General features: G+C 36.9%; 2 protein-coding genes across 6 annotated transcripts in view; one reads left to right on the top strand and one right to left on the bottom strand.

Annotated features, from left to right (window-relative positions):
* kcnip4a (potassium voltage-gated channel interacting protein 4a) overlaps positions 1-2,620 on the top strand; it is a 261,287-nt gene extending 258,667 nt beyond the window's left edge. For all 4 annotated transcript variants that reach the window (XM_049482709.1, XM_049482710.1, XM_049482711.1 and 1 more), the window contains exons 7-8: positions 396-458; positions 1,187-2,620. In XM_049482709.1, the coding sequence (XP_049338666.1) occupies positions 396-458; positions 1,187-1,234 (111 nt within the window). In that variant the 3' untranslated portion in view covers positions 1,235-2,620. The remainder of the gene's footprint in view (positions 1-395; positions 459-1,186) is intronic.
* Positions 2,621-8,264: 5,644 nt separating this feature from the next.
* sec24d (SEC24 homolog D, COPII coat complex component) overlaps positions 8,265-24,854 on the bottom strand; it is a 35,041-nt gene continuing 18,451 nt past the window's right edge. For both annotated transcript variants that reach the window (XM_007255173.4, XM_049482707.1), the window contains 13 exons: positions 22,858-22,982; positions 18,282-18,473; positions 18,080-18,173; positions 16,670-16,786; positions 16,354-16,524; positions 15,709-15,805; positions 15,266-15,411; positions 14,246-14,384; positions 13,943-14,061; positions 12,663-12,842; positions 11,673-11,864; positions 11,199-11,288; positions 8,265-9,660 (listed from right to left, as the gene is read on the bottom strand). In XM_007255173.4, coding sequence (XP_007255235.1) covers positions 9,520-9,660; positions 11,199-11,288; positions 11,673-11,864; positions 12,663-12,842; positions 13,943-14,061; positions 14,246-14,384; positions 15,266-15,411; positions 15,709-15,805; positions 16,354-16,524; positions 16,670-16,786; positions 18,080-18,173; positions 18,282-18,473; positions 22,858-22,982 — 1,803 coding nt within the window. In that variant the 3' untranslated portion in view covers positions 8,265-9,519. The remainder of the gene's footprint in view (positions 9,661-11,198; positions 11,289-11,672; positions 11,865-12,662; positions 12,843-13,942; positions 14,062-14,245; positions 14,385-15,265; positions 15,412-15,708; positions 15,806-16,353; positions 16,525-16,669; positions 16,787-18,079; positions 18,174-18,281; positions 18,474-22,857; positions 22,983-24,854) is intronic.

The raw sequence follows: 24,854 nt of genomic DNA, 5'->3' as shown, positions 1-24,854 counted from the left end.
TTGTACACATAGTGAAGTCCGAGACGTTACTGAAGACGCAGCTTAGCTGGTACAGTATCTTTTAAGGTCCCCCGGGAAAATTCTGTTGTGTTGTGACTCACTTCCGTTGTGTTGTGGTTCTATTTGCAGCGCGTTTTTCTATTTGCAGCGCGTTTTTCTATTTGCTGCGCCTGTGTTGTAATTTTGATGGATGTGTTTTGTGCTTTTGCAGCGCTTTTCAATTTGCACTGCGTTGGGCTTTCTCGGCCACCGTAGATAACGCATTTCTTAGCATTATGAAGCTTTTGGGAAATGCACCTGTTTTTAATGCAATATGGATGTGTTTACACCTTATCCAGATCAGTTGTAAATGGATTCATTGAGATTTTTTTTTTTTTTTTGCTTTGTCTCGACAGAAAATGGACAAGAATAAAGATGGAGTGGTCACCATAGATGAATTTATAGATTGCTGCCAAAATGTAAGTAAATGTAATTACATAGAACATAAAATTAAGCAACTTAGTCAAATAAATGTCTGTAAAATAAATACCATTATTTTACACATTTTTTTTTATACATTTAACTTGTGTTTATTAGTGGATTGAGATGGGATAATTTGTTCACGCTGAAAAAAAGTAAATGCTAAATGTTAAAAACATTCTCTCAATTTACTAAGCCAGTTGTCCCACCCATTCAGCTGCTAGCCAGCTGTATATCCCCCATCAGTAGTGATGCCTTAACACAAAGAGGGTGCAGACTAGCACATGCCTCCTCTGATACATGTAAAGTCAGCATCTGCCTATTTTCTAACTGCTGCTGATGCAGCATTGCTGAGTAGCATCACAGCTCACTCGGAGAAAAGCGCAGTGACTCTGTTCTGATACATCAGCTCACAGATGTCCTGTGCTGATCGACATCACCCTTTGGAGTGATGAGGAAAAAGAGCGTCATCTACCCTCCCAGAGAGAGCAAGGGCAATTCTGCTCATTCTGCAAATAATACACCTCTATCATAATACAGTGTTGAGATGGATTTAGGAGCTAACAGTTAGAATCACATACAGGAAAGAGAACAGGAGAAAATCTTCCTCAGCCTGTGGGTTGCCTTATTAAAATGAGATGTCCTGTTGTTTTTATGAAGCTATTCTCTCTTGTGGCGTCAGGTGTGAAGCTGAAATGTCTCACCTGTGCCTGTCTGTCCTCTGCAGGATGAGAACATCATGAGATCGATGCAGCTTTTTGAAAATGTCATTTAATACCTGAATGGACACAAAGTCTCTGGTGGCTGGCCAGCTCTGACCGGGACCCTCCAGCTCCACACGCCCTGATCTCCTCATTAAGACGAATGCATCCGAATGAGAGTCACACAATCCATCCATAAAACGCCATTCTCTGGGACTCAAATCCACTTCCTGTCATATTTAATTAAATAACGGTTTCCTCCTCCACGCTGTTATTAGTAAAGGATGCAGTACAATGCACTCACCATTTCTCATCAAATACGAGGGCATGCTGGGAAGGAATTCTATTAAAGGGCCCATATTCTCCTTTTTTTTTTTTAGTTTTTTTTCTGTACTCTATTGATTTGACTTATGACGTTTCTGTGGATTTATACAGCAAAAACAGCTGTAATTCGTTTGTACGTGAGCTTTTTCTGACTACTCTTTACCCTGCATAGACATGCTGTTTTTGTTGTCCAGCCAATAAGACTGAAGATATGTAAATGTCCTCTGTTTTGATTAGCTGCTTTGTATTATGCTCTGTGTGTTAGAAAAGGTTGAAACACTTATCTCACAACATCAATGTGAGTGAGTAGAGCAAACCTGCTTTAGTTCTGTAGGAAAAGAATGCATAAAGTCACCATCAGAGCGGTGAAACCTGTTTCTCCAAAATATGATTTGCACTTGATATACATTTAAATGTATTCATGCATTAAATGAAGCATTTCTATTGATCCATTCAACATAGAATTGTTTAATAATAGCGTTGTCACAAAAAAAACAGAAGAGTGAGATACAAGGTTTTTGTTTGACAGCTATGAGATATATATGTATAAAAACTTTTGGATTTTGTGACATCCGCACTAAGACCCTGTTTACACCTGATTACTATACGTGACTAGTATTGTATGCTGATTAGAATTTAACCACAAGGATTTAATTCAGTTTAATTCAAATGTATTTATGAAGTGCGTTTCACAGCAGATGTTGTAACACAGCAGCTTTACAGAGATACGGGTCCGAGCCTCTTATGTGGTTGTGCTGTTCACACTATATGACTGATCGGGAAACCACCTTGGGAAATCACTGATTCCTCTGGCAGTATTTCAGAAACACGTTTCATCACAAGAACACAGCAGAACTAAACACACAGGAGAACTAGTGATGTCAAGCCAGGTAATCTCTAGAGAGGAGAATACCCACTTGAAGTGAGTCTAAAATGAATTTATATGGTTTATATGAAGCAACTGAACAAAATCAGAGTTTATTATTTTAAAATGTGTTCAGACTCTCCATAAACAGCATTGGTCATGCAAAAGATGTGTTTGGACCTGTGTTCCTCTCTTTCTGAGTGATCCCATTGGCTCGGCATGACTCAGCGAGCGTTCTTCACTGAGCGAGCGCCGAGAGATCCTCGATTAAAAATTTTTTCGCTCAACAAAAAACTCTCGTCAACTGAAAATCAAGGCTAAAATTTTGGATTGTGAACCTGGAATAAGAGGAAGAAACCTTGAAAGGAACCTAGAGACTTGAGAATTGTCAGTGGCAGACCAGTTAGAACTACCAGTTAGTAGTTCACTACAAATACCAACATTACCAAGGAGGCATAGAAGGTGACTCCCCAATTTACATGGCCAATTACCCAACCCACTCACTAGGACTCCCCCTATCACTAGTAATGCCCCAACACACCAGAAGGGGGAAAACTAACACATGCTTCCTCCAATACATGTGAAGCTTTTCGAGCTGCTGCTGATGCAGAATTGCCGAGCAGCCAGCATGCTTGGAGGAAAACGCAACGACTCGGTTCCGATACATCAGCTCACAGACGCCCTGTGCTGCGGACATCGCCCTAGGAGTGATGTGGGGAGAGAGCGCCATCTACCCACCCAGAGGGAGCAGGGCCAATTGTGCTCCGGCAGCTTGATGGCAAAGCTGCATGAGCGGGGGTTTCAAACCTGCGACCTGGACCACTTGGCGCGACTTGTGTGGACTTATTACAGTCCAATATCCCAGAAAGCATGTCGCACCAGGGTCAGCATAATGGTAGAGGAGAAAGTACATACCTAAAAGTTATACGTTTAAAGTTTAAACTTATTTGTAGGTGAGAATGCAATGGTTTCCAGACCACTAAGAGGGTGACGACATCAAGTACTTTGCTGTTCCAATTACAAAATAAAAGTCCTGCGTCCTCCCGTCCTCGGGAGTATGCACTCGCGAGCCAAAATCGTCAAGTCCATCATGGCCAAATACAGGAGTCCAAACTTGTGTTCTTTGTATTGAGAAATAACCAAACACTCAATAAGAGGAACCATCCTCCCACCTGCTTCAGTGGTTTGAGTGCTATGATTTGGTTTGTATCGGTTTTAAATGTATCTTGGGTGTGTTTACACTTATGCAGATATAATCCTGATATTTAGGTATTACAAAGTGAACAGGTGTAAACGGGGTATCAGTTTCCTTATATAGACTAAAAGGCTTAAGAAATGAATAATGCAGTCTAAAAAAATTTAGCAATTTTTATGTACTACATTTTTTTATTTTAAAGTAATTATTTTTATTCTTTAAATGATATGGGCCCTTTAACCTCTCTGCCATGTTTCATTTTGAATAGTTTTAATGTTCTTATTTTTGGACCCAATTCTCTAGAGTTGTATTTTTTCATAAAGATAAAAAACATACTGTATGTATTGTTCATTTTTGCTCTGCAACAAATTAGCAGAGGCGTCGTCAGGTTTGAGATCCGTGGAGGAGCCAGTTTAACCCTTTTGCTGAGCGTAGCATGTTTTTATACACAGTGCAGTGCATGTGGAAACAGTTTTAGGTTGTCATTTAACTATAAATAACTTTAAATAACTTTAAATAATAGCCATTTAAAAGCATTAGAATGAGCGACTTAGCGTTTCTTCCTCTTTCTCTCAGATTTTTTTTTTCCAGTCCATGTGAACTTTCACTTTTCCAAACCACGACTGTAAAACTTCACTTTCTACAGAAACATTCCAGAGTTTGAGAGATTATAGCAGGAGTTCCAGCCACAAACGCTCCGAAACACATGTCCAGATAAACGGAGAAAGAAATACTGTATCATTTTTAAAAATGTATTTAATATAGATATCTACATACGTTTTTTTTTTTCAACTTTGTTCATGATTATTTGCCAACCAGAACAAAATAATAAATAAATAAGGTGTATATGAAATACTAGTTGACTTGAGATTCCAGGTTTGTTTTTATATGTTGAGTTGGGTTTGGACGCCCACAGTGTTACAGTATAATTTATAATAGATTTATCTCTCTCTTTATACAAGAGAATGCTGCTTACTGTATGTGTGTTTATATGTAAAGTCCATTATATAAATAGATACCATCCTGTTTTCATGTTTACATGTATATTTCTAGGCACAGTATTGCATTATGTGTTGCATTACGGTTTATTTATTATGACTCTTAACACTGTACCAAGAAATAGAACATAGTCTGCTGTTTATATATAAATATACAGTTTTTTGTTTAAGGTTTTTGTATATTGTCACTGTCATGCAAAAACCTTGTATCTCCAAATGAGCAAGTTTATAAGAAAAGTTCCATTAGCTTTTAGTGGAAGTCAATATAAGGGTGTTTTATAACTGGGACTCAGGATTCTGGGCTCATCTGGGGGAGGAGCTTATTGTTGCTGGATTGTTTTCACACGTATGAACTCTTTTCCAACCAATGATCAACTTCACAATTCCATGCATCATTTTTTTCCATGCAGAAAAGCAAAAATCTTGGCCATTTCTATTATTTTGCTTGGATACAAACTCAAACAGTGAGGAACAGAGTTTCTGGGATGCTCAGCATTTTACTGCACAGGAGCTTCTGCAAACTAGCTGTATGTTTTTTTTTTTTTTTTTCGGATATACTGATAGAAAGCAACGTATCAACGTGTCAAAGCAGTCACATTACAAAATGCACCTGACACATGACCCTACACATGGCACTAGGAGCAGATAGCTTCCACACGCCTGCAGTGGACCACACAGAGTCCGTGTCTGCGACGTAAGAAATGCTGCCTATTCAGGCAGGATTCTGAGGCAAGAAGGTTGTCAGACATGTCTGAATTGAAGTTTAGTTATCTAGCCATCTCTTTAATTCAGGAGGTATTGTTCCTTTTTACTTGGAATACAGAGATGTTTATCACTACACTGCTTTTTAAGAGAGATAGTGTGGACATCATTTCTTAAGTTTCAGACACAAGCAATCAGAGTCTACTTGAAATGATCCCCAGACCACCGATTTCAGGAGGACCAGAGCTCAGTACCCGAAAACAGCTTTTATTACTTGACCAAATCATAACAAATCTGCAATATCTCAATTTATCACAGGGCCAGAAAATGGCTAGTGTCAAAACGCCCTATAAAGATTTTATTAAGTTATTTTGAAGAATTTCTATTGGTCACAGTGTAAAAACACAACTGGCAGATTCTCATGATGTAGAAAAGAGATGGTTTTGTTTGTTTTTTTTTGGGTTTTTTTTGCGTGACTATCTTGTGATTATTTTATCAGTGTGTCTTCTAGGATCTTACTTCATCCAAAAAGTATAGTATTTTTTTGCTGTATTTCTAGCCAGGTGTGGCTGCAGTACAGCAAATATTACATTCATGGCTCCATCACTACATTGTGACGCAGGAATCCTTTCATGTTGTTTCTTTTATGTCGCTCCAAGGCAGATCCCTCGTTCTCCCCCTCAGTCTGCTTATTTCCCTCTTTCATTCCTCCTGTTTTCCAGCATTAGTACTGATTAGCTTCAACTGTCGAAATCAAAGACATAGGGCTGCGATTGGCTGCAGCGCAGACGGAGCAGCGAGCATGCTGGGTAGCAGATGTATGCTTTCCGTCACCCAGTTGCATCCAAGAGCACTTGGCAACCCAGCACCAATACAAGTCCGAAGGCAACGTTTCCAACTCGCGTGTGTGCAACGGTTTCCACCGGCAACATGGTTTATGGTGTTCACTGGGTTCTTTTACGAGCAGACTCATTTGCATAAATATGCTGTTTAATGTTGGCTTGTGTAATATTCATCTAAATGGTTCTTTTGAGAGTTCCGTGTTTATGACTGATCTGATTACATTCCTAACTTTAAATCTTTGGATTTAAACAGCATATTTTGTTGCATGTTTTTTTATTTAATGTTTTATTTGAATGATCAGAAAGTAAATTATTTTTGTTATTTATAAGGTGAAACAATAGTTTAATTTTTTTAAACCCCTTCATTATTCAAGTGAATTGAAAGTTCACAGTGTTAATTGAGATGGAGGTGTGTTAATTTGGACACTATGCCATCTAGTGGACACTTGCTGTAAATACAGCCTTTTTGTTTTTTTTGACCAAAGTTGAAGCTCCATTGATTTGTTTTATTAGTAAAAAAATAATAATGTCATTTCAATGGCAAGCTTATTTTCAGGCTGTGGAATTCATATTCTATATATCATACATAAAGCTGCGGAAACAATTAAGAGACCGCTTCAGTTTCTGAATCAGTTTCTCTGATTTTGCTATTTATAGGTTTATGTTTGAGTAATTAACATTGTTGTTTTATTCTATAAACTTCAGACAACATTTCTCCCAAATTTCAGATAAAAATATTGTCATTTAGAGCATTTATTTGCAGAAAATGAGAAATGGCTGAAATAACAAAAAGATGCAGAGCTTTCAAACCCTTAAATAATGCAAAGAAAACAAATTCATATTCATAAAGTTTTAGGAGTTCAGAAATCAATATTTGGTGGAATAACCCTGGTTTTTAATCCCAATTTTCATGCATCTTGGCATGTTCTCCTCCACCAGTCTTACACACTGCTTTTGGATAACTTTATGCCACTCCTGGTGCAAAAATTCAAGCAGTTCAGCTTGGTTTGATGGCTTGTGATTATCCATCTTCCTCTTGATTATATTCCAGAGGTTTTCAATTTGGTAAAATCTAAGAAACTTTTCATTTTTAAGTGGTCTCTTATTTTTTTATTTTCAACACTGTCACTCAAAACCTTCTCATCTCTAAAATAGCAGTTTTACAGCAGAACTAAAACCTTCTTAACTCTTAATGGAAGTCAATTTAAAACTATTTTAGGTCACTTTAAAGCATTCCTATCGATCCATGCATTATGAACTTTTCATAATCACAAAAAAAATTATACAAAATTGGAAAGACAAGGTTTTTGCATGACAGTGACAATATGCTTTTTTGTAGCATTTTTTCCAACTGCCTTTGGAAACCTGATGTCATAGCACACACGCTGTAGAGATTCTGTATTGAGATCTTGATCATGGATGGGTGAAAGTGTGAAAGACTGGCAGCTGCATGTTTGATGAACGTAGCTGAACGCTTCACTGTGAGTGAATGGCTCTTAAACTGCAGACAGTGCTGGATTGAATGAAGCTGGTTAGGTCTGGTTTAGCTCTCTGTGTGTAACACATGTCCCTACAGTTCTAGAGGACATAGAGGAGTTCTGTGGCATAGATTCAATAAACAGCTCCGAATGTACACGCACCTGCCTCGTTGTGGTTTATCTACCAGAGAATTGTCTGAGTCTGATGTAGTTCAATCATGCAGAATGTTTGTGTTTTTTATAAAGCAATTAGGCATCAGTTAACCAATAATTCACCAGTCAGAATTGACATCCTTAGTGAATCAGTGCTTGTTGACCTCTATGACAGTAATGTATTTGTTAATATACAGCTCTGGGGAAAAAAAATAAGAGACGACCTAAAAATGGTGAGTTTCTTTAATTTAACCAAATGGAATATAATCAAGAGGAAGATGAATGATGAATCAAAAGCCATCAAACCAAAGTGAACTGCTTAAATTTTTGCACCAGGAGTGGCATAAAATATCCAAAAGCAGTGTGTAAGACTGGTGGAGCAGAACATGCCAAAATGCAAAAAAAGCCTTGTAAGTGGGTGGTTTAATCAGTACAGCTAAACTGAGTAGAAAACTGGTTAATATTAAATAATAAAAAATGCAAATCCAGTTCATTTTTTAAGAGAATATGAAGCATTCACACACAAAGCACACAGTTGCACATAGTCTAATGAAGACTACACTTTTAATCTGATATTTTATAAAGGCTTTAAATTGAAATGTTTATGGCACGGCATTCTCCTCTCAATAAATGAATCCATTTTTCCTAAATCAAAAACAACAATAACATCCATCTATTTTCAGTCTATCATAAGCAGGTAAATATGGGACATGTCTTCCTGTGCTCTACAAAGGGTAAGTACATGAGTTACCTGAGGTATGTTTGTATACAAACCATAGTCTTTCAAATCGTAATAAAATATACAGTACACTTCTAGAGAGGTACCATTTAAAAAAAATAATAGTAATAATAATAATAATAATTAAGGCAGATTTTAATATTTGAAACTTTTTGGACCACCTTTGGTTGCCATACAATTAAAGCGGACGTTTTCCAAGAGCACTGAAAGACAGACAACCTTCTGCAAGACAAAAACAAGATTTCACTCATACAGTATGTTACGTTTGTTACTTTTTTTGGTTCCTAGAATACACACAAGCATCACTGCAGGATGCACAAAATAAATGTTTAAGGTGTACAAAACTGCAGCATGAAATGCAAGATAATGATGAAGATGATTAAGACAAAGTACATAGTACAAAACAATTAACATGGAATGCTTTTCTGTAGCTCTAGTGAATAAATGAATAAATATTATATACTATAATCATGTTCATTCTGTTGAACTTAACTGAAATGAATTTCAGGATTTCAGGTCATCGAATCCATTTTAATAATTCTGACTAATATAATACTATCCAACGATGTACTCTATTAATTTAATAGACGCAGCATTGTTTTATATTCATTTAAAGAAAAAAAGTCTTTTTCTTTTCTTTAATTGGCTAGTGTTTTTTTAAGACACAGTGAAGAATTAGATTTTCAGTCATTTTAATTATTCTGTTGATAAAATCATTTAGGAATTATTTGGTTCATGTAGATTTGGTTCAACCCTCCTATGTTTTTTTTTTCCTATGTTGTTTAAAAAAAAGCTTAGCCTTTACATATATATATATCACTACATATAATCAAAAAATAAGCCAAAACTGCAGTTACATATTCCCACACTGGAATTCCTGAAGTTGGACTGAGATGGACACAATAAACACACATGTACGTAAAGTCCTGGAGGAGGTGTAGCAGGGTCATCCAAAAGGCAGCTCTGAGAAGAGTAGGAAGTTCAAGATGTGTGCGTTTGTGTCTGTGTGTTTGTATGTATGTGTGTGTGTGTGTGTGTGTATATATATATATGTGTGTGTGTGTTAGGTGAGAAGCTGCCTGATCTCTCGGTGGACGTAGCACAGGAAATCCATGTAAGACGCTCCTCCATGCAGGCCTTTATCCTCCACTAAATACTGCCGGAAGAGCATCTCAGATCTGTCCTTCTGCTTCACAATCACCATCTGCAGAGAGAAGACCCTGTTAAACACCTCCTGCAGGAAACCTCAGATCATGCTGCTCATTATACAACAGTTAGTTCCGACCTCACAATCTGATTGGTTGAGAAGTGTTCTAGCCGTGATGATATTTGTGATAACATCACGGCCTTCTCACACTAAATCTGTATTACTCCGGCGCTGCGTTGCCGAGTAACGGCGAATATACACAGTACAGTTTTGAATCATCACCTCCACCGGCACCAGCAACACCGTTAGCTTAGCACAGGCTAGCGCTCAACCACGGCACGCTCACCCGCAGTGCTGGCTCGTCTTTTGTGGAAAAAAGGGGTAGAAAATCGCTCGGCTAATGCCGTCTAATAGCCAGAACAGTAACTTAACCAGTCAGGCTAGGCTAAGCTACGCTAATGCTGAGGTAAAGCTACGCTAACCTAACCACAGTCCAGCCGGCATGCCAACCAACACCACCCAGCAAACAGAAATGCTCAAAAAATGTGCAGCTTTCACCTGAAGACGACTCCACAGAGCAGGAGAGGAGAGTATTAGCATTATTTCACGGTCCTAACGTTACCATCTTCGCTTATTCCCAATTTTGGGAATTTTTCAAGCTAACTTTCGTGGTGTTAGTCTGTATGAACCATACACCGTTAGTTAAGTTTCAGTTCTGTTACAGTTGTTGTGGAACTACTTTTTGGCGGAAGGCACAGTCCATATTAAAGCATATTCGTTCTGAATTTCTTAAAGTTCTTAAAGTTCTTTGATTTATTTTCTTTATTCATTTAGTTAAAAAACTGTTGTATAAAAGCAATAGAACACTCAACGTCGTGTGTTATCACAAATATTATGTTATTCGTGATAACACACTCCCTCTCGTGTTCTATTGCTTAAATATCCTGCAAATAGTAGCTTTAGTGGGCTTTTAAAACTTACCCTAGAGTTAGTGTTAAAGATAAACAAATAAACAGTATACAAAAAGAGTGGTGTGTTGATCCAACTCAGGCTAAAATCACTGGATTGAAAATATAATCTGTACATCTATAAAATTATTAATTAATATGATCCATTTACCTAAATTAACCTAAAGCCTATTGGTACTTTAAGCAGTTAAAGTAATGCTGTTGTGTTTGTTTCTAATAAAGCGCCACAATCATGCTCATTGGGGGGGATTGTTTGTTTGTTACAACAAGATCCTAAAAGATGGAGCCTCTGTGACAGTATTAGAATGAGATTACTCATGTCGGCTGTTAAATAAATCCTTTGTTTGAAAATAATTAGTTTTTTGGTTTGCAATTTAGAAAAAGGTATCGGATAGGGTATTGTTCGGGTATCAGTATTGAAATCAAGGTACCAGTATCAATAATTTTAAAACAATACCCAGCCCTAGAAGCAGCAGGGGTGGGTGATATGACCCCAAAATCATATCACAATATTTCAGGGTATTTTTACGAAGAGGTTATGAAGTTTTACATCATAAAAATATATCAGTTTAAAACATTCAGTAGAAACAAAACTGAAAATAAAAAAAACATTCAGAGTTGTTGTACCTTCATGGAGTTGGGTCTCTGCTGGCTGATGGTAGAAATGATGGAGCGAAGCTTCTTAGAGTGGGCGTTATCCAGCTCGGGCAATGACGTCTGCAATAAAAATCACAATCAATCAGTTTTTTTTTTTTTTAGCAGAACTGATCTTTCAGGACTTTTAACTTGAAAAAGATCATTTACTGTTTTAATGTGAAGAGTTCAACATTTGGGTTAGACTTTATACTATATCAATAAACAAGCCTGGAATAATTTAGATCAGTAAAACATGTTAAATGATGAAAACATAATTTCATTATATTTATTAAACCTTAATGCAATGTAATTATATATTCGTTTTTTAACCTTTACGACTAATAACTCAATAAATAGCCTGCCGTTTAAAGCATTAATAATCTTTATTCTGAACAGACAGGTGTGAATATGGTGTGAGAATGTGTTTAAAAGTGTATATGAGTGTGTGTGTGTTCTGTCTCTGACCATGTCAGCGCTGAGGTGGGCCAGAGACGGCACATTGAAGAGGTTCTGGACGAGTTCAGGAGGGCAGGCCTGGCCGAGCCACAGGAACAGAGACTGGCCGTTCTCCAGCAGGAACACTCCCGTCTCACTCAGACGCTCCTCAGAGCAGCGCACTGCAACCGGAACCACCTCACTGGACACATCCATGGAGTGCTGAGAACAGAAAACAAGACGAACTGTGATCAAATACACTGTACTTCATCCCACTGAATACTCCAACAGTGGTTTACAGATTCTTGGATTCGGTCATGTATTTGGAAACTGTATTATCCTGAAACAGGGCAGCTAGTGAATTCTGTCAGTGAACGGTTATGTTTTGAAGAACATTTGGTTCTGAATTCTTCAGCCAAAGAAAACAAACTGCAGAATAATTTGTTCTTTTATAGGTGGGACACATTGTACAGAAAGAGGAAGTTTTAATTTGTTATCAGAGTAAAGGTGTGATAGATGCCAGAACATTTATTGAAAAACAATGTAACCTGAATAGGCCTTTCTAAGAATTTATTTAACATATTTAGATTAGGATATTATATCATTCTCTCAAACTCTGCATTGTTAGAGTGCAATGGTTGTTTCAACTATATGTATATATAGCATTCACATGCTCTATTTACATACATACATACACATTCTTATTTATTGTTTCTTCTGAAACCAGGGGTTTTAAAAAGAGTAAACCAAGCCTTAAGAAATGTGTCAGTTGTAACATGTCAGTATTTGGCTCCGCTTTTATGTTTTAGAATTCATACCCCTTCAACTTTTTCACATTTTGCCACATTACAACCACAAACTTAAATCTATTTCATTTAATTTTTTTGTGATAGACCGACACAAAGTAGCACATAATTGTGAAGTGAAACAAAAATATACAACAATACATGGTATGAATACTTTTGCAAGCCATTGTACTTTTTTTCTAAAACAAGGAAAAAGAATAAGAAGTGTTCTCACCACTGGAATGAGACGAGGGTACATGAGGATCTGGCTCTCCTCCACTCCCAGAGACATCACACTGAGTCTGTGGAAGGCCCGGTCATCTGTGGAGAGCTCTGTGCTGCCCACCAGCACTGGAGACTTCATCAGACTGTTCATGTAGACTGGGAACACCTTCATAGCATCAGGCAGGATCAGCTGCAGACAATAGCAGAAGGATGTTAAAGGGGATTCAAACACTATAATTTACCCTCTGTAAATTGAAATGCTGTGAAGAATCACCTAGATGCACTACTGAATAGTTGTAATAACAGTAATAGTTGTGCTTAAAGATGTTCTAGATAGATTTATAAATCACCCAACTTTCAAGCATGACTTATTTTATACACAACCAAAGCCCAGTGCTGAAGCTTTGCAGATTTTCATGCTATCTGGGGAGTTTATCCCTTCCAGACCCTACATCCATTACTAGTGACATCATTTATTTTCTTAATTATAAGATCTTTTGTTGCACGTACCACTTTTTAAGAGCTGTTGTCCACCAATGAAACAGTACTTGCCCCCCACCTACTGCACAGTTTATGGGTGGTTCATGAAATAAAAAGATCAATATGAAGTAGGGGTGTGCCATATCGTATCGTACGTAATAATATCGCCAACATTTTTGAATGTCGGGACGAGATTATACCCTGAAATATCGTACCACCCCTAATTATCACATCAGGGTAATACTTTTTTGCTGTTTTAGCAAATGAAAAATTCATACTGTTCTCATTTCCCATTATATATCTGCTATAGACAGATTGTATCTGTCCAGTAGCCTTCATTTTACTTTAATCCTGGATATATGGAGATTTTCGGAGTGCATTATTAATATCATGACATTCTCAGTTATGGATGTGCCATATCATATCCTATGCAATAATAAAATTAAGTATTTTCTAATGTATTCTTGAAAAAAAATGTGTAATTCAGTGTTTTTTCATATCGCCAAGAGTATCATTATCACGAAATACCATGAAATATTGTGATATTATTTAAGGGCCATATTGCCCACCCCTATAATAATATGACATACAAATTATTACACATAGGCTTCCAATGCAATGGAAATAAAAAAATAATAAATATTTAAATATTGTTTTATGGATTTTATAGTAGAATCTTTTTCTCTGTGCAATAAAGCCAAAAATTATTTTTTTCCCCCATCACTGGAGATAATTCAGGTCTGAAAGGGTTAAGTAGATTGAGTAGTTATGATGCTATATAACTATTTAATTATGCTGGTGTTGTCAGACCTGACTGGCTGCAGAGGGGCTGGCACAGTGCTTCCTGTAGCAGGCCAGCATGTGAGCCGTCTGCTTCACCAGAATCTCCCTCACTGTCTTCACAGGCTGGTTCAGCACTGCATTGTATGCTGTAGAAACAAAGTAACGGTTACACAATGAAATAAATAAACAGGTTCTGAGTAATAATCCACACATACACAAACATGTCATTTCAAGTTTTTCCAGAGAGAAAAAAATAACATTAAAAGTTTGAAGGAATGATGTCCTTTACATGCAGTAATAATATTTAAAGTGGACAATCAAACGCTTTACCTGACTTAGCGAAGAAGTTGATGAGTGCGTCCGTCTCGCAGCTCTTGTAGAGCTCAGAGAGCTGAGAGCTACAGTTTAGACTGAGGTTGTGGATCCGCAGCCGCCTCTGACCACTGATAGAGGTGTACAGCAGAGCACACTGCCAGCAAGACACAAACACACAGGTGAGCAAAACTTACACTGGATTTTTTTTTATGAATAAGCAAACTGTCCAAAAAAAACAAATGTAATTAATAAGATTACTGACAATGAACACACTCATAAATCCTCAGAAACAGGTCATTTTAATGTATTAATTGGAACAAGTCAGCTTTTCTTAATATTTGAAAGCTGTCATAGGGGTAACAGTAAATGAACCCATTTTTTAAATGCATGTTCTTACATTATAAAACCATAAAACATAATAATAAAGCTATCTTCGTTTAGAAAAGAGTTTACAATTAGCATCTACATGTTTGGCCCAAAGAAATGTGGGAGTATGAGAGAGAAGCCCCTAACGCATGCCTCAGAAGCAAATAGACGCATGAATTCTGATTTTACCATTCACATTCAAGTCACATGTCCATGGATCGGATATGTATCTAAGTTAGGAACACATATGAAAGTTACACAAATCTGATTTGAAAAAATCTCATTTGGCATGTTCATAGTAATAAAAAATCTGGAAAAAAAAAAAAAAAATCAGGTTTGAGTCACCTCAGCCTGGTAATGTGAACGTAGCCAAACTTTCAACATCATTTGGTCAAATTATTAGGCATCATTTAGTTCCCTTTGCATAATATCACAGTTTTCGAGTTGTTGAAATTGACCAGGCTAGTAACATTCTGTTTTCTCTGTTTTTCTTTTATCTGTCTTGTGGTTTCCTTATGTGTCCAGAATGTGTGGTAGAGATTAACATTTTTTTATTTAAAGTAATCAGATTTTAAAAAAATAATAAATATAAAACATTACATGCAATTCTGAGTCGTGTATTGGAAGACAAAGGTTATTGTCAAGTGGTATATCTTTAGCCAGACTTACCTGTATTAGTGCTCCAGACTCCTCACTGAGCGTGTCATCGTGTTTAAACTCCACTGTAACAGCCTTATCACAATCCACAGCAGCCATCTCTATATCTGTGGTGTTGTTCATGTAGATAGCACCAAAGATATCTGTAGCCCTGAAACCTGAAACAAGGGGAGAGTGAGTGTGATGGAAGATGTTCAAACTACTGCATACACTGAAAGCAATAGCAATACAGTTTATTTTAATTTAAATGTGTCCATTACAAATAAAAAAATAAAATAAAAAAAATATTTAATTGTATTAATTTTAGTTTTTTTTATTGGGATCTAAATGGCAAAAAAGTAGGAATCACTTATTGTTTCTACTATATGGTTACTCTGCTCCACTGCTAACACACAACGATCCAAAGTGGTCCATTACTGTTTTGTTAAGCTGTTTATTGTCAGTGTCAGTATTACCTGTGCTTGTGCGGACCCTCATGATGGCATCAAATCCAATGGACCTCTCCACGTCTCGCCTTAGATCAGTGAGGAAATGTTCACCATCTACCTGAATCTGGGAGCAAGAGATACAGGCGTGAAGATGACCACAAGGGGGCAGTAATTCAATAGTTTAGAAACTTCTGTTAGTGATTTGCTTGCATTAATGCAAGATGCAATACAGCTTTTTTTTATAAAAACTAACTAAACCTTACTAAACTAAAATTTTCTTTAGATATAAAAAATCTTTAGAGGCAAAAGTGATTTTATTTTGTTTAACTTGTTCAGCCTGAATAAATAATAAAATACATAAAAATACACTTTTAAAATGAGTTGCTTGTTTGCCAAGCACTAACCCAGCAACAGCAGAATTCTGTAAATAAGGTCACATGATCACACATTCACACACTGTCCTCTGATGCACTCAGAAAATTCAGTACATCACTTAGGGACTTCATGTGTTAAACTGAAGAACAGAGTTGGATTAACATTGACCTACCATACAAGTGCATCTTAAAAAATAGAATATCATCGAAAACTTTTCAGTCATGTTCTAATTTTTTTGAGATGCACTAGTATATCATTCTGACAAACTGATAGATCAGGTTCAGGCCTAACACACACCTGGAAGTTGCTGTATTTGTACACAGAGCCACCAGTGTGTGTTGAGATGTTTCCCATAGTGGCGATGTCCATGTACTGATTAGGAAACACAAACAGGTCCACAGAACAACCCTGGCCAACACAGTCTTTGGTCAGCTGCTCGTACACACCCCGCTGTGGCTGAAACAGAGTCTGTAAACACACAAACAAAAAACATATTACATTCACAATTTATCACATTTCATCATCTCTGCTTTCTCCCTGTGGATTTCTCTACATGTTTAAAGTGAAAATATAAAATATAAAGGAAATAACACTGAATGAAGGAGCAGCCCACCTTTTCTTTCTCAGTGTTCACAAGCTTCCGGTCATCTCGGTTCTTCAGCTTGCCCGGAGCCTCGGCGGTAGGCAGTGAGGAGTGGAAGATGAAAAGCTTGCCGCTGCACTCGGCCGCCTGAGTGGACAGAGGGTTTGAACACGATCAATGATAAAACTCTTATGTATGTGCAGAAAATGTGCAGAGTGATTAACAGGTATTAATTTTTTATAAAGTTTGGGGGGGGATCAGTGAGTCACTACACTGTAAAATTAATAAATGTGAAACTGAGTAAATGTTCTCCACTAATAATAGACTTATATACAGTGCTGTGAAAAAGTATTTGCCCCTATAGATTTTTTTTTTTTTGCTTATCATACCTTTATTTGTTTAGATTTACAAGCACATTTTAATATCAGACAAAGATAACAAGAGTAAACATAAAAAGCAGTTTGTAAATGATAATTTCACCAACCTAGCCCTATGCAAAAAAGTGTTTCCCCCTAAACCTAATAACTTGGTTGTGCCACCCTTGGTGGCAACAATTGCAATCAACTGCAATTGCAATCAACATTGCAATAAATGCCAATGAGTCTTTTTCATCTCTGTGGAGAAATTTAGCAGAATTGTTTTAATTCAGCCACATTAGATGATTTGTAAGCAAGATCGGCCTGTTTAAGTATCTCAATCAAAGTTTGACTAGGCCACTCCAAAACCTTCATTATTTTTGTTTGTGTGCTTTGGATCATTGTCCTGCTGCAGAACCCAAGTATACTTGAGCTTAAGGTCACAAACTAATGGCCGGATATTCTCTTTCTAGATTTTCTGGTAGAGAGCAGAAGGCAGGGTTCCACCAATTACAGCAAGTTGTCCAGGTCTTGAAGTAGCAAATAAGCCCCAGACCATTACACTACCACCACCATGTTTTACATTCAGTATGATTTTTCTTTTTCTGAAATGCTGTCTTAATTTTACTCAACGTGTAACGGTACACACACCTTTCCAAAAAGTTCCACTTTTGTCTATACAGTCTACAGAATATTTTCCCAATGTTCTGAGGATAATCACAACGTTTGTTGACAAATGTGAGAAATGACTTTGTAACCTTTTTCCAGACTAATAGTAAGTGAATTTGTTTTCTCATCTGTTTTTGAATTTCTTCAGTGATCTTTTTGATAGCTTTAAGCTACTTAATGTTATCAGACAGGTTCTATTCAAATGATTTATTGATTCTACAAAATGACTACATGAACCGCTAACTTTATTTACACAATTTGACAAATTTTGCTGTTTTATTTAATGTAAAAAAAAGCCAAAATCTGTGACAACTTCGCAGCCTTGTAAAGCATTCTATTAAATAATATTGCAATATGGAGCAAGTAGTTCAAAACTATTTGGTTACCAGAAAATTAATATATCATCTTGCATTACCTTCAGAGCCTCCACACCTGCTTGGACAACTGGGGCGAAAACGGTCTCACTCTCATTGGTATCACCAAACATATCTGGAATTTGGTCTAACAGACTACAAAAGAAAACATTAACAAAATTAGACGTCTAATGTTATCAGAACTTCTAAATGCAGAATGCAGGTACAATAAAATAATGATTTAATAATAAATTAAAATCTTACTTATTAATGACAGCTCGTGATTCCTGAAAGTTTACAAGGAATCCATCCAGCAGAGGCACAAACATCTCTGCCACATCTGAGACCACCATCATCTGGGGCTGAGCCAGCGCACTCTTCACGTTGTAGAAATGCAGGATCTTGTTGTAGGTGACAAAGCCCACCCTGATGGCTGAACTCTCGGTTCCTTCCTCTCTATAATAACAAAACAAACACACATATTAGTACATGTAGTAATGTATAGTAATAAGTGCATGCGACTATATGCTATATATTAGATTAATGTGTATTTTTTGCTAGCCATTACAAAAGTTGCTAAGATCCTCATGCTTGCTTGAAACATGAACCACAAGAATTTGAATGGTTTTAATGTAATCACTGAATTGTGCAAACAATGTACAGTAAAAGTTTAAGGAAATACATCAATGGTTCGAATCCTGTTTATGTTGCTTGCCATCAGCTATCAGAGCCCTGAGAGAGCACAACTGGTGGTGCTCGGAGCTGAAGCTAGCATTATGGGATGTAAACATCTTATACACTTTTTAATATATTAACGCCTCGATTGGAAATGATCAGGGCTCTCCAGATTCTACCAAAGAGGTGTGGAGCTTCTTTGAGTCTGGATAACGGTGTAAAAAGTTCAGGTTTTGCTACACCGAAAGTCAATTTTAAACAGGAGTTCTCCTTTAAGTCTAGTTGTAGACTATATTTTCCCTTTAATTGATTTAATCTCCATTCAGTACTAGGCCTAATCCCTGTTTGGGAAACCAGCTCCTGAAGTTTAATGGGTATTTTAATAAGAGTTCCTCTTTATAATTCCAAGTAAAACTCTGTGAAGTAGTGTAATGATGCTTTTAGGACCTCATACAGAAAAGCAACTTCAGATGAGTTCATCAAAAAGAAAACAGTGGACACAGTGAGGCAGACTGGGCCGCCAAACCAACAAAGTTTAGTCAGTGCCGTATCAGATTGGAAGTCATGGTCGAGTTTACATCATAAGAAATGTGTTCTCTCCTACGAAGGCCAGTTCAGCCAGCATTGTGTATTTGTAGTGCCGAGAGCCACTTCCCCAGCATAAATCATTGTCGGAGCTAACATAAGCCAACATGGCCAGGAACACATTCCTTGTGCTAAAACAACCGTTTTAAAAAAGCTTTTACAAAAGTCAGACATAGTGAGTGAGGTAATTCTAGCTTATGCAGCTCATTCTGTGCCCCTGTCCTAATTAAACGCACCATTAACACAGCATGCTCATACTGCTTTAGAAAGCAGGAACAGAGTTGTGTTTATAGTTTTAAATGATACGGTAACGGGAGGGGAAAAAGCTCATATGTCTTGAGAAGAGACAGCTTGATGCAGAGTTTGTGTTGAAGCATTCAAGCAGAGAGAAAGAATGCTTCGGAAAAGCAAAAACGCTGAGTGGGAGAAGAAGGCACTTCTGTTTTCAATTAAGGATCTTATCTTATCATCTTAGCTTATCGTTAGGCTGAGTAAGAGAGCAAAAGTCAAAAGTACACACACAGTTCCAACCAGAGGGAAACAGTATAAAACCAGTGCATTATAGTGGACGACTGCTTCAAAGTGTATTTTTTTTTTTTGCAGGCACTAAATGTGCAGCATAAATTTAACTGATTCATTCAGGCTGCTGGTGTGAAGCAGCCATGGTGAGCAGTACAAAGCTCTAATTCTGTGAGCTTTCTTAGTTTTGCATTTTCCTTAACCCTTTAATGTAAAAATCAAAACTATGAAATGCTAAAAAAAAAGCATGTTTAGAGAGATTTGTGGATGAAAACTTAAAAAGCAAACTAGTGAATGAACAATGAACTCTAAAGGACTTTTTAGCCCAACATTTCTCTTTCCCTTTCCCGACAAAATATAGTGAATCAAAACGTCGGTTACCAAAAAAATTAGCAGAAGATTAAAGGTATATAACTTTATAATGATGACACATTTTATCACACATCAACATGTTCTTTGTTTCATCAATAATCAAGGGTATAAAAAAAAGTTCATCCTATTTTTGCTGGTTTTACTGTCTCTATTGTCCAGGAAAAGCTTTGTAGAAGATTTAGGAGCATTGTTGTGAGGATTTTATTGAATTCGTCGACAGAGAATTACTAAGATCAGGGTGTTGGATGATCACCACCCCGCCTCAACCACAACTTATCTTCAAAATATAGGATGGAGCATCTTTATATTAAAGAACACAGTTCTGCTCCAGTTTTCAATGCTTAATACATTTATTTTATCTGCTCTAGAGAGTCAATATATTTGTACAGTGACAAGACAAACTCAGGCAGTGTCTGGTTGTGTGGTTGTGTGTTGTCTGCACATCTATATGAGCAATTAGTGCAATTTGAAGTAGCTTAAAGTAGCACCTGTGTGTCTAAACATTGGACACATAAAATAGTTTTCAGGTTTTTTTCATGTTTCAGTTTACAGGAATTACTACTAATTATAGACTACATTTTTCTTTCAATAAAAAAACTCTATTTAAAATGCTGTACAGTTCAAGAATATGTGTAATCCCTGTCTGGGAAATTGCCCAATAGTGTATATCTTGGAATTGTAGTCTACAATAAATGAAGGTTAACATCCAGGAATGTATCAACTGAATAGAAAAAGGCAATATAAAGTGTAGTGTGATACACATTGCAAACTGTATTTTAAAACTATTATAATATCTCAGTGTACTTTTGATAGTTTTTAAATTAGAATTACATAAAAGTTTCAGGAAACGTGAAAAATGTGAAACTCCTTAGGAGTGTCCACAAACATTTGGACGGACAGGAATTAAGCCTAGTCGTAGAATATATTTTTCTTTCAATGGAAAATCTCCATTCAAAATGATGTGTAGTCCAAGACTGGCCTTAATCACTGTCTGGGAAACTGCTCCATAGTGCATATATGGGATTTGTAGTCCTCACTGGCCAAAAAGTCTGTAAAAAATATTGTAAAAGATTTGAAGCCGCTGACTTAAATCATTCAGAGTCTAAATGCCAACTGTCATTATCTGTACAAAGTACAGATTCAAAACCAATATCTCTCCAAAAACAGACTATTAGCTCTATCAGATTGGCTCAGGATTTTAGGCTTGAGCTCTGATGAAAAATGAAACTGCTGACATAAAAATGTACCACTGGGTTCAGCTACCAGCTGCCTGAACGTTGAAAAGTTCGCTTCTCTGCACGAGGAGGGCGCTGAGCGGTAGAGTGAGCCATATAAAAACGCTGGGTGTCCAATGTGGTTTTCATTAAGCACAAGCACTCTGGTGAGCGAAGCCAGGAACAGAGGGGAGAAATCAGATTTAATACCGCAGGCTTATTTGGAGTGTACTACCAGAGTGCTTGCGAGGTGAGGTCAGTTTTCCAAACAAACATGGACATACCCACAGGAGCTGGTGAAGAAGCAGAATGGAATTTTGTAGGAGAGAGGTGCATGAGCTGTAGGTGGTAAATCAAATCAAATCCACCTTTTTCTGCAGGTCAAAAAAAATAGAACAGATAGGAGCCATGTGCTCAATGGAGCTTTCAGAGAGTTGGATTGAGTACAGGACTGCAGTCAGCACCATAACAAGCTCTGACCTTCCTCCTGCAGCTCCCACACAAAACCTTGCAGGCAGGAATTTTCAAATGATGAGATATTGGAATACTTAGCAACATTGAGCTTTTGTTGTTCCTGGTTCCCCCCCTCTTTTTTTTTTCTGTGACCATATTTGGCATGGAATTGGGGGCCGTTTTCGGCAGGATTGGGTTGCATTCCGAGCTGACGGCAGCTGAGACGTGCACATGTTCCACCTGAGACGTGATGACAAAATGGTGAGGGCCGTCTCAGCTCTAAAGACCCTGTAAGTCACCCACGACTGCTGAACTGTCCTCTAAAATGTTACCTGATGATTGCATAAGCGATGCCTTAAACAAAAAAAATCCTTGAAAAAAAGAGGAAAAAAGTGCCCCCCTGAGAGATTTTTATGTTAGATGTGCCATTCTATCAAATATATCTAATTGATATACAGAATAACCTTTAATATACTGTTCTCACACATCCATAAAAATGTATTGTCCTATAAGGGTTATAAATCTTTCAGCAAGATTAGAAAAATGATTGGAATCACAGGAAAAGCTATGGAAAATATGGTTCATCGTAAAGTTTTTGAAGGTCTTTGTGACTGCACTTTGATACTTTCAAAGTTCTTGAAACTTTTCAGATTTATTGATCTTCACTGATCTTTATTTTTTTTATTAGTTAAGTAGTTCTTGCCATGATAATGATTAGAACATTACTCAAATAGAGCTGTTCCCTGTATACCAACTCTACCACTTCCCAACTTTACAACTGATGCTCTCAAACACATTAAGAGGCAAATTCAGCACAGCTGTTAACTTAAAGTTGTTAATTCCAGGTGACTCTACCTCATAAAGCTGACTGAAAAACAGCTGACAGCCAAGATGTGAAAACTGTCATCTAAGCAAGAGGTGCTTATTTAAAATAATCTAACATAAAAACATATTCTTGATAGTTGAACACTTTTCTGTTTACTAAATAATTGCATATGGTTTTAAGAAGCCTCCTCACTCACTTAGGAAGTCGATCCAGCAGCGTCTTCAGTTCCTCGCATATCAGTTTGACAAGTCCGCTCTTTATGTTGTTGTAGGAGACATCGATCATGAAGATGTAAGCTGGAGGATTGGGAGGCTTATTGTTCTGAAACAAAGAAAGTATGAAAAAATATTATTAAAATATATTAATGCAACATGCATCAACTCAGTTGTTTTGCTGTGCTACCGTTGTTGTGCTGAATTCTGACAACCTATCAGAATTTGACTCCCTTTAACCAATGGGAAACATTTACTTTTAGACACTTTTACTTTTAGCCAGAAAAAAATCTATGACCACATATGAAAGTGGCTCAAATCTGATTTTGAAAATGTACTGACATGTCCAAATAGTCCTGAAAAAACTATATGTGTGTCACATTAAGGCAAAATATTTTGTGTACATCACAAAAGGACAAGATTTTGGCACTTTAGCCAGGTAACGTGAACACAGCCTTGGCTGCAATTAATATATTTTTATGTTTTATATCCATATTTCCATTGCTACTGTTTCTGGAGTGTCTGCCTCATTTACAGAACTATTCATACAAAAAACTGATAGCAATTATTATGTATAAACAAGTTATTCAGAAATTATTGAAGGCATAAAACCTTTTTATTCAATCACTCATCTTTTTTTACCAGCTGGAGGGCAGAAGAAGCCAGACTAAGTGCTCAGTGTTTAGTTTCCATGTAATTAACAATGTGCAGCAGGCAACACCTCTGAATCTTGTGTTTAATACAGGCCATGAGTAGAATCCTAAGCATTAATAAACAGCAGCAGAGACAACTAGAAAACAGAAAGGCTCTCTAACAATGATGTCCAAACTTTTGGCCATTACTGAGATCTTACCAAGGTCTGCTGCTGAGTTCTCTGTGGTTGGCATACATTTTATAATGCAATTTAGCAATTTTTAATAATTACACTGTATTCATTTTCAATATTATGGCTATTAGTTCCCAGAAGTTTACTCGACTAACAAATATTTTCCCAACAGAGGAATTTCTCACTGTGTCTGGCCTTTGTATAATGACTTGCAATTTGATGCCGAGAACATTCTTTCTGAAAATAATCCTTTGTCTTCAGACTGCTGCAGGACTCGTACAGTGTTTGGGTCCGGGATTTAATCACCCATCTTTGAATGAAAAATGCGAAACGACTGCCAAGAAACAAAGTTCTCTCGGTTGCCTCCTGGGGTATGCTGACCCCTTGCAGCAGAATCAAAGACTATGACATTGTTTTCTCAGATGTTTTCTGGACTGAATCTCATTTGTTGATGCTTACCGATTAATATCAGCTTTAATGCACTATAAACATTGGACAAATTTACTCTAATTGCTTAATGTATTTGTTTTCTCATACTACAAAGGATTCTATTTTAAAATATACCCTGTATTAAGGTTGGGTGGTATGATACATATATCACTGTAATAGGGGTGTAATGATACATCGTGGCCATAATGCATCGCGATTAAAAAATGTAGCGATGTGCATCGTAGAGACTGACGATTGCAAGTGTGTTCTGTTATTTATGCCATTTACCATTTCCGGGCTATTTAATGTTTTTACTTGGTTATTTAAGATGTTGAAGCCAAACTGAGCATTTTTTTACAATAATTTTTACAATATTTTTTGGTAATTACCTTTAATTGCAGGGGACTGAACTCTTTTTTAAGGAAACGTGCATTGTGTTACGTTGTAAACAAATTTCTGCTCTGTTGCTAATATAGGTTTGAAGCTTAATCTTCTAGATGTGTGTGCTTTGAGCCTCATTTAGCTGGAACATGGTCACACAGATGGTGGTTTAGATGGTGTTAGTGGTCAGCCTGCACTCTTCTGTGCTCTGTCTTTCAAGTCACTCTATCATTCTTATTTTCAGTGTATGCAGTGTGCACCTAGTCTGTAAACAAATTGAATGTTGTATTATATAATTTTTTATGTTAAAAAGAATTTGATGGTATTGTATCCATATAAACACAG

Source organism: Astyanax mexicanus, chromosome 8 (assembly GCF_023375975.1).
Source record: "Astyanax mexicanus isolate ESR-SI-001 chromosome 8, AstMex3_surface, whole genome shotgun sequence".
Taxonomy (NCBI): domain Eukaryota; kingdom Metazoa; phylum Chordata; class Actinopteri; order Characiformes; family Acestrorhamphidae; genus Astyanax; species Astyanax mexicanus.
The sequence above is the reverse complement of the archived record's forward strand: the minus strand, read 5'-3'. Positions and strand labels throughout refer to the sequence as shown.